This window comes from Chenopodium album, chromosome 8, assembly GCF_948465745.1.
Source record: "Chenopodium album chromosome 8, dcCheAlbu1.1, whole genome shotgun sequence".
In the NCBI taxonomy this organism is placed as follows: Eukaryota; Viridiplantae; Streptophyta; class Magnoliopsida; order Caryophyllales; family Amaranthaceae; genus Chenopodium; species Chenopodium album.
In genome coordinates, this window is record NC_137841.1 from 57096064 (window position 1) to 57107240 (window position 11177).

At 31.2% G+C, this 11177-nt stretch overlaps 1 protein-coding gene across 1 annotated transcript; it reads left to right on the top strand.

The window, feature by feature from the left end:
- The first annotated feature begins 9973 nt into the window (after positions 1 to 9973).
- LOC145643075 (uncharacterized) lies at positions 9974 to 10879 on the top strand. The gene has a single exon (XM_081694239.1). The coding sequence runs from the start codon at positions 9974 to 9976 to the stop codon at positions 10877 to 10879; it is 906 nt and encodes a 301-aa protein (XP_081550365.1).
- Positions 10880 to 11177: the final 298 nt, after the last annotated feature.

Below are 11177 nucleotides of genomic sequence, written 5' to 3' on the forward strand. Positions count from 1 at the left end.
CCAATATGAAGATAAACAAATTTCTATCACAAAGTTTGAAACTTTATGTTTCCAATCAACCGGAAATGATTAAAACAACAAAGTTCAACATAAAATTCATGGAATTTAGTAGCTTTTAAAGTTTCAATCACTTAACACAATTAAAGATTGAATCTTTAGCACTTTAGAAGCCTCAAAAACAAAAATTTCACACTTAATGCAATAATTTTTCAATTATGTGAAAAATAAAACCAAGCCTTCAAACACAAATTACCACCAAGTAATCATGCCTAAAGAGGTTTAAAATTGCATATAAAATATGTATTGAACCAATTACATAACCACCATAAATATGCAATTAATTTTCAAGGTTAGAAAGACTTAAATTTTTTCGTAAAAACGAAAAAACCCTCGAAAAATGCATTTCTGGTCGTTTTTTTGGCTAAAAATCGAGTTCTGGAAGGGTAAAACCATTTCCAGAACGCCTTTTCCACCCAAAATCACTGTTTTTGGGTCGAAATCTGGGTTCGGGAGCTGAAGTCAGCTCTAATACGTGGTTAAAAAGGATAATACGAGCTACTGATCTAATTAGCAACTCAAACCAGAAAAATTAAGCCATACAAAATACCTTGAAAAAAATAAAATAATTAAAAATAAACGAGCGGGGCTCCGATACCGCTGTTAGGGTTTGGTGAGTCCGACTCACCGCGGAAACAACCCCGACCCAAGGAACCACTCGCAATTAATAAAACCATAAAGCATAACAAATAATCACAAAAGGGTAAAATTGGAATTTACCTTTGAAGTGTGCTTCGCCCTCAAAGACGGGCTCTTACTTGAAAGCTCGAGCTCCGAAAATACGCGAGCCTCCTACGGAAATCCACCCTCAAAAAGTACTAGCGACTTCTAGGTCCGTTACCTCGAGGTTAGCGAGGTCCGACCAAAACCCGAGTATTATATGAGTTTAAGAGTTTTTGCTAATGCAATGCTCTATTGAACTCCTACTCAAGTACTCTTCCCAAAAACCCACGATGGGTATTTATAGGCAAGAGGGAGAGTGGGAATTTCTATCCCATCAATGTGGGATCATGAAATTCCTCAATTTATTTTAAAGCTAAAATAAATTAATAAGCAAGCAAGTTATAAATCATTCAGTGTCATCATTGTATGTAAAGGGAAGTGGAGACCACTTGGAGAGGAGGGGACCTGTAGACACCTAAAAATGTCTCCCCAAAACCAAGCCCGATGATGAACAACCTTTCACCGCCGTTATTGGTCGGGTTGAGTATTTAATCTTGGAGTGCTTAAATCCATGTTTCCATTTCATAAACCAACCCAATTCCTAGACAATTTCCCCAAACCATAACTTATTTTCCTCTTTTCGTGCCTTTAAACCCAAAATCATTCATTTCGTGTCCTTTAAAATCATTCATTTCGTGTCTTTTTTATAAAACGTTTAATCCAGTTTATTTTGGTCCATAATCTGGGTCTAATGATTGAATATTTGGATGATTCTTTAAAAGAGCTTTCCAACGATATATTATAAGCCCAAATCCGAGTTATAACGAATAAGTTATGGCCAAAATATTAAACTGAGCCCAAACCGAACCTAAGCCCACCTTACCTACGACCCAATGATCATGTAGAGGGTCCAAATTATTTAATCCCATTCCTAAAACAATTAGGATTAATTGGAAGCTTCTATAAGTTTCTAAAAGATCTTGATTATCCTTTTTTAAAATATAAGATTAAATAGTTTGAAATTGAATAAAACTCCTTTTTTTAAAAGTCCTAATTTTATTCGAATTGAAAGACATTCAAAGATAGACAGATATTATTTTCGTGCCTGATATTTTTTTATCCAAATTTTATATGGTTGGATAGCCCTTAAAATTATCTTTCCAATGATATATTATAATATCAATTCCAAGCTATAACGGAAAAGATATGAATAAAATGTCAAACTCTATCCAAAACTGACACTGTCCCACTATTTCGGCCATATCTTTTATTCTACAAAATATTTTAATCCGAATCTAATTGGGTTAGAAATTAGACTTCAAGAGCTTTCCAACCATATCTTATTCATCTTATTCCAATTTCTGGATCAAAAGATATGATAAAAACAAAAACCGCAAAAACTGCTGTCTGTCGCAAGAGTTTTATCCGATTCTAATTCTTATCTTTTCTTGATTCGACCCCTCTTTTTTTCTCTATAAATAGAGTTCATATCACCCCTTTTCCAATCATTAACAAGCTTGATCATAAAATAATTCTCTTCTCCCTCTTTAGCCTAAACACTAGCCTTCCTATTTTCTTTCATTCTTTCCCTAATTAAGCACTCCAAGGAGTTCATACAATACCCAAAGTTCTATACTTAAACCAAGGCGTGAAAGGTATAATTGACTGAGGGTTTGGACCAAATTAACTTTACTTTTAATTAAATTTAATTTTCATTTACTTTATATTTTTATTGAAGTTACTAACAATTTATTCATGATGTAGCAATTTAAAGGAACGCGCGGAATGTGAGTAATTAATTAATTTAATTACTCTTATTTTATTTTTCTTATTGCTAGTATCATGATTAGGTTATTTTATATTTGATTTGACTAACGCTATTATTGTTAAATTGCTTCCAATATTAATGTTTATTCTATTATTGTTATGATCACCATTTTGCATGTTAAAGGGAATATGTAATTGAAAATCACGCCTAATAAGATAATTTGGACAACCGGTTTAGGTTCCTTTTAATCTTAGCTTGTTGCTTAATTCAAGTGATCACAAATATTTTAGAATTATATGTTGCATTAATATTCAACCAATTAAGCATAATAATAGTTTGGAGCAAATTGAATCTTTGTTTGCATGCCTTTGAGATCGCAGGAATCACTTTTCACTATAAGAATCGAGTAGAGGCCAATACGGGCGAATGTGACTCCATGTCTCACTTCGTACCATCATCCCCGATCCTCCTTTCGTGGTTCTGAACCATATGGAGTTAGTAATCTCATGGATTATGAATGGGGTGTAACCTTCACGGGTCAATCGTTGTTGCCTATCGTTGTCCCTTTATTCGTGGTTGCCTTAAATGATCTGTGAACGGTTTACAAGTTCCTTAAAAACTTGTTGGCGGCTCCCTACTTTCCTTGTCCCTAATCGTATATGTCAATTCCCACTTCCTATGAGTGCCAAGCATATTCACAACGTGCTTAACGTAGGCGCACTTCGAGCGACGCCTACAGGACCATACTTGCTCCCCACTCCTTCCTCTTCTTGTGCCACTTGTCCCTCACACTTGAGGACTCCCTCACATGCACTCCCATGGACCACGGCCCTAGCTACCCGGCCCAGCCAAGCCCCGCACATGCGGGCTGCTTGCTGCCAGCCTCTTCGGCCAGCACGCCCACGCACGCTTGTGCAGGCTGCTGCTGCCAAAGGCTGCTGCTAGCAAGCCTCGCACATGTGTGGGCTGCTAGCTGCAGCGTGCCAGCAAGCAACGCATTATGTGCGAGCTGCTGGCCGTAGCTTGCTAGCAAGCCTCGCACATGGTGCGGGCTGCTAGCTTGCCTAACCCCTAGCACTCGGGGTTCCGATGACAGGGGTATTTTGGTCATTGTTGATATATTACTAATTTTGTCGTCTCGTCTTTTACTATTTTTTACTCGACTTCCGACGCTCGGTTTCGACGCTCTAAGCTCGAATTTCCGATGTCTAAATATTTAATATTCGGGCGACGAATTAATTTCTTCCGAATTAATTCGTCGAGTCGGTTCGTTTACTGCTAAGGGTGTGACCCGAAGGGTTCAGTCAAGATTAAGCTGTAATATTAATTATGCATTAATATTATTGATCGGAAGAAACCTCCACCTAGGCATTCCGATCACTTGACCTTACTTAATATATTAGCTTTCTAATAAGTCTGAACCCACTATCAGAATAATACACTTGTTCGAAAGACACTATTCCTTTCAATTAGTACTATATATTATTTGTGATTGTTATATATGTTATTATTATGCATTTTATTGTTGTTATTGTATTATTATTCTTAAATTTGTAATATTTTAATTATTATTAATTATTAATATTAATTAATAATAATAATAATAATAATAATAATAATTATTATTATTATTATTATTATTATTATTATAATGACAAATTAATATGTATATCAAAACAGGTCACTAATACTATTATTATTAATTAATATAAATTTTGGAAAAAAATAAATAAAACAAATGGTAAGCGGTTTTGGCGCCAAACCGCTTGCCATTCTCCCCTAATGGCAAGCGGTTCTGAACCGCTTGCCTTTTGAATGCACTACTAGAAATTATCCATTTACTGATGGCCAAAATTCATCGGTAAAATTGTAAAAAAACCATCGGTATCTCATTTACCGATGGCTGCCATCGATAAAAAAAACCATCGAATTATAATACGTCAAAAATACCGATGGAAATCCATCTGTAAACTTAATACTGATGGTTTTACCGATGGTTACAAACTATCGGTGCCTTTTTAAATCCCGATGGCAAAAGCCATCGGTTTTTTGTTCCCGATGGTCAAAGCCATCAGTATATTTGAAATACCGATGGCTTTTGGCCATCGGTAATTTAAAATAAAAATAAAAAAAATTAAAACCCCTACCCACACCTTGCCTATCCACCCCCTGCCTACCCCACACTCCCTACGGCCCTGCCTACCTAACACTCCCTACGGCCCTGCCTACCTAACCCAACACCGCCGCCGTAAGCCACTAAGCACCGCCAACCACCACCACAACCCTGTTCCACCTATCACCACCGCCGTAAACTACTCAACGCCACCAACCACCACTGATGAGTCTATTTTATATATATTTTTATTTCTCGTCCCACGGTCATATTTGTGCTTGTTTGAGCTCTACGGAGCTATTTTTTATACTAATATACGTTTTCTAGTGTTTTTCTAGAGTTGGTATTATTTTGCAGGAATTTGCATATTTATGACGATTTCCGAGCTTATTGAGCCACTACAAAGACATTGGAGTCGAATCGTATTTTATGACTATATATTTTAAGCCTAAGGCCGAGTTAAAGAGATTTAATCCGGTGATTAAGGGCTCGATATGTGAAGAGGTCCAAGATTTTACAAGCTATTATTACGGACCAAGGAAGGAAATTGAGTCAAAGAAAGTAGCCCAAATAATATCTTTCTGTTGGGCATGATTTTGCCGGGCCCATTCCAGATTGGGAAGTGTTTTGGGCTGCTTGATGCTTCTATGGACTATTGTTGCTGATTTGGGTTTTGTTTGGTTGATTATCGGTTTAGGAGTAATAGTTTTATTTTGAGGAGGATTAGATGTTTGACTTTCTATCAAAATCTATCCTATTATTATACTACGTATAAAGCAGGGGGCATGAGAGTTTTAGTCACTTGGTTTTTGTTTTGTTTTTCTTAGGTTTAATATTTATCCGTATTACTCATTTCTTTACTTTAGTTTTATTTGATTATTTTTATTACGCTTGTTTAATTGCTTTGTTAAGTTTAGATTTAATTATGTCTGAGTAGTTTAATTCTAGGGTATGTGGGGATCCATAAATAATATGAAAGGGTAATTTATTGTTGTTAATTGTCAATGCTAGATTAATTTCCTATTGATTGATTTAATGCTCTGTGACTAGATTTTCGCAGATCTTTTATGCATGAGTTTAACAATATTGATTCGAGATTCGACAGATGAGAATTGATGTTTAGGTCTAGTTTCAATAGGCAGGTTAATTTATAAATGGTTAAGTCGAGATTCGAGAGATGAGATTTAATACCGGTAGATTAATTGTGTGATTGTAATACGTAGCGAAAGCCCTTTATGATCTGATTAATGTATGCATTGATGATTGATTATTATGTTTTACCCTGGAATATTATTTATTGGCGAACCTATACCCTAGGCCTTTTATTCATTGTTTTCTCCTTATTCTTAATCTTCGTAGTTTAGGTTCCTTTGATTACAATATATTGGTTGCTTTATAATCTATATTATATTAATTAATTAGGAATAGAAAGACTCGTTTCTCTGTGGATTCGACCCTAATTCCCTATCTACATTAGTTAGAGGATTTAGGAATTACTTTTGATTAGGGGATACGACTTTACCCTGTCAACCACCCGAAACACCCTAAAAATCAATAAAAATCAACACAAAACAACCCACAAAAATCAAGCTGAAAGAAACCACAAAAATTAACAAAAAAATCAAACATTGATGAAAATTAAAGTTAAAAAACAATAAACACACGAAATTCAACAAACACACACCACGAAAATGGTATAAAATTAAACCCACAAAAATCACACAAATAAATCCACAAACGAAATTAACTTACAAAATTAAACATAAAATTCACATACCTTTTAAATTTCTTCTTTTTTTGGGTTTGAATGGTTAAACTCGACCATGAAAATTCCAAATCTGGAAATTTTCATGGTCGAGTTTGACCAAAAAAAACCGTAATCTTTGCATAAACCTCGTGATGGTGATGGTGGTAACCCCAAAAAATTGTGACGTTTGTGTAGAGAAGGGATGAGGAAAGTCAGAGAAGAGAAGGAGAAGAGGAAAAGGTGAAGATAGAAGAGAGAAGAAGATGAGAGAGGAGAGAGAAGAAAGAATGAGAGGATAGAGGACATAGAAGAAGAGAGGTGTGAATGAAGGAGGAAGAAAGATAAAGTGAAAGGGGGACGCTCCGTTTAATCATTTAGGGTTTCCTCCTAATTTTTTTTTTAATATTTTAAGAAAATACCGATGGCTAAAAGCCATCGGTAAAATACCGATGGCTAAAAGCCATCGGTAAAATACCGATGCCTTTTTATTTTACCGATGGCTTTTAACCATCGGTAAAAAAAATTATTTTTCTTTTAAAAAATAAGATTTTACCGATGGATGAAAACCATCGGAAATAATATACCGATGGTAAGGCCATCAGTATTTTAAAAAATACCGATGGCTTGATAAAACCATCGGTAAATTATATTTTTACAGATGGATTTTAGTGGCCATCGGTATTTCCCATCGATAAACGCGCGTATTCTTGTAGTGATGGCTATTGGCAAGCCCCCTAAGCCCATGCGGTTCAGAACCGCTTGCCATTAGGTGGTTTGAACCGCTTGCCATTACGTTTTTTTTACTCGTTGTAGACATGTGGTGTATATGGTTGAATTTTTTCATATAACTAGGGTGGCTTTGCGCACCATATCTAGCTAAGGGAAACTCTTTCGGTTTGGCCTTACGTCACAATTTTAGTTGCTACTAGCATTAATGAGGAAAAATATGTAAATAAATATTTTTAGGTGTATAAATATCCGCACTCTATTTTTAAGAGTTTAAAAACGTATTAATTAACATTAATGGGGGCAATTAAGTAATTAAATATTTTAGAGGGTATAATTGTCCAAATACCTTTCATAAGAGTTACAGAGTATCTCATACTTTTTAAAAGGTAGGGATATATATAGATAGATGTGTACATTCCTTTTCAAATCACTTTCTCAAATAGGATAACAAAAAAATGTAGTGGAAGTAAAAAACACAAGAAAAATATAATTTCTTAAAATTTAACCTTGCATCAAATAAATTGTATTCTTTGCCTTAAAATAATTGACAAAGTCAAACTTTTTTTTTTCAAAGAGAATAAATTCAAACTTAACACACATGTGCACACAGTAATTTGATCTTAGATAAATATAATTAAATATTAATTTTAATATTAAAAAGTTAATGTTATAAAATTTTATAACAATACGTATTTAAAAATATCTTGCATAATTAAATATATTTTTAATACTTACTATAGCCAAAGTTAATACCAATACTTCGTTTATGATTAGTAAAATGAAGGGTTAACGTGTCAATTATCACATGATTAAAGTTATGTTCATTTCACCTTATTTTTGCTTAACTGAAATTACTTTTACTGAACTGAAATTGTATTTGTTGAACTGAAATTAATTTTTGCTAATAAACAGAAATTATTTTTATTGATTCTCTATTATATTTCTTATACAAAGTTACTAATTTTTAATGAATTGAAATTATTTTTACAAAACTGAATGTTTTATATTTATATTTGTATATTTTTTAATTTAAGTTGAACTGAACATGGTCTACGAAGGAGTAGACTTATGCCCCGTTTTTTAAAGCTGCTCTACTATACTCTGCTTCAATCTGCTCTGCTCTGCTTAAAAATAATACTTAATATTGAATTATTATAATAATAATTAAAATTTAATAGTAATAATAAATAATTAATTTAAAAAATAATTATAATTAATATTTAATAATAATAATAATAAATAATTAATATTAATAATAACAATATTATTAAAAATTAATATTTAATAATATTAATAAATAATATTTAATATTATTATTATTATTAAAAATTAATATTTAATAATAATAATATAAATAATAATTATTATAATATTAATATTAATAATAATTAATATTTAATATTTAATAATAATAATAATAATAATAATAGTAATTATAATAATGATAATAACAATAATAATACTTATAATTAATAATATTATTAATTATAATAATAGTAATAATAATACTAACTAATATTTAATAATAATAATAATACTAATAATAATAGTAACTATAATAATGATAATAATAGTAATAATAATACTTATAATTAATAATATTAATTATAATAATAGTAATAATTGATTTTTTATAATAAAAATTAATATTTAAAGATAATAAATAATATTTAAATATAATAATAATTAATCATAATAATAATAATATTTATTAATTTTGAATAATAATACAAATAAAAATAATAATTAAATAATATTTAATAATACTAATAATAATTATATTTAATATAATAATAATAATTAATATTTTATAATAAAATTTAATGATTATAATAATAATGCGATAATAATAATAATAATAATAATCTAATATATATTTAAAGTGGAGTTTTTCCCCGAGTTTTTAGAGAGCCACGTAGAATTTAATTTTCTTAGCGCGCCATGTAGGATTACAAATTTAAGTGGTAGCCAACTAAATAAGATATTATTAATTTCTTTTACAATTAAATAATTCAAATGCCACGTAAGCAAAATTGGCGAATGAGATTTTAAAGTTTAAAATAATTAAATATAAAATATTATCTTTTGAGATTAGGAATTTTATCTAATATTTTAAAACTAATATAATAACAATTTTAATCACATAAATAATAATAATATTTATCTAATATTTTAAAACCATGAATCGTACAGACTTCATCTAGTAATAATAATAATAATAATAATAATAATAATAATAATAATAATAATAATAATAGTAAGAATGATAATGATAATAATAATAATACGTAGTAATAATAATAATAATAATAAAATATGCTCTGCTCTGCTGAAATTTGTTCTGCTCTGCCCAGAAACTCAAAAGAATGTAAACTTATACATGAGCAAATAATGTAGGAGATGGTGACAAGTACACTACCTTTTTGTTTGGTCTTCCCATGTGATCTTCTCTTGGAGGATGTGAGAACTCTACTCTGGCTCTACACTCACACCATTTGCATTTGCATTTTCATTTGCTTCACCCAATTTGCTTTCCTCCTTAATTTTTCCTCGAACCAAATTTCACATATTTCTCCACCTATTAATTATATTCCCCTTCCTTTTTTAATTTCATATACTTCCATATTTCTTTCCATTTTTACATCTATCCATTTCTCTCTTTCTCTCTCCACCATTAAATCTCCATCCTCAAATCTTCAATATTTGGAAGTTGCACCCAATAAAAAATTCTGCCCATTTACAAATTAGGCAAAAATATTTTGTGGGTATTTATTACCAAAAATAATGTGATGAAGATGAAGAAAAAAATACTCTCAGTAAGATCTCTATTTAACTCTATTTTACCTTCATTTTTGAGTTATTAGTTTAATCAAATGAGATTTAATATTATGAACAAATGTCGATGAAGTCATTAACCAGGATTGGAATTGGTTTAAGTATTGTATTTACATGTTTATTGTTAGCATTAGTTGCTGAAATTTACTACTTATTATGGTGGAAAAGGAGGATTATTATGAATAACAGAGAGATTAAGGAGAATAACAGAAGCAATAACCCGAAACAAAGTGGGTTTTGCTTCAGATTTTGCTGGAATAAATCTTACAAATCGTCAATCGATTCGACAAGAGTAGCCGATGCCCAATTTCAACAAGAAATTAACAAGCAAGATTACTTGGTAAAACCATTGGAAGGTGAAAATGGTGTTTTAGAAGCTGAATTGATGATTATGGGTCCACCCAGATTTTTGTTTACTATAAATGAAGAAACAAAGGAAGATTTATTGGAGTCTGAAGATCGAAAATCAAAGAGTTTGAATGATTTTCTTACTACTAATAGTAATGCAACAATTTCTCCATATCTAACACCAATTCCGTCCCCTCCATTTTTGACACCGGCTTCGAATCATAGTAGTCAAAGTAATGGTGGTTATCATCCAATGTATGAAGCATCAAGTGATGCTGAGTTTAACAGGATGGTGAAGCTTTCGCCGCCCCCGAAATTCAAGTTTTTAAGGGATGCTGAGGAGAAATTGCAAAGGAAACTCATGTTCATGGAAGAAGCAAAGTTGGAGAGGGATTTGCACAAAGTTAGGGAGGATGAAAATGGGTCTTTTATTTCAATTGTTGTTGATGACAATAATAAAGGGAAGGAGGATAATAAAGATGATAAACTAAATCATCATTATTATCATTTTTCAAATTCTCAATCAGGTGATTCTTCTTCTACTTCTACTAGTTGTTCTTCTTCTTCTACCTTAGCTTCGTCATCTAACAAAAAATTCAAGAGTTTTTTGATAATGTAATAATGTACGATGAATTATGTTTAATTTTAATTTTTTTTTTTTTTCATTTTTTTCTTTTTTTATTTTGTTTTACTTGTGAAATTTTATGAGTAAATGTTCATGGGTATAATTTTGGAAATTTTCTTAAATTCCAATGGTGGCATTGTGGGGATGTGGATTTGATTATAAATTGCATTACTCACTTTTTTATATATATATATTTTTTTTATTATGATCCTTTTTCCTTCATCCCCTTTTTCATAATACTTTGGTGCAATGGTTAATTATGTACGAAGTATATAATTATACGGTTATGATA

What these genes read in the sequence shown, in the direction of transcription:
- LOC145643075 (XM_081694239.1), top strand. Translation starts at nt 9,974, where the DNA reads ATGTCGATGAAGTCATTAACCAGGATTGGAATTGGTTTAAGTATTGTA.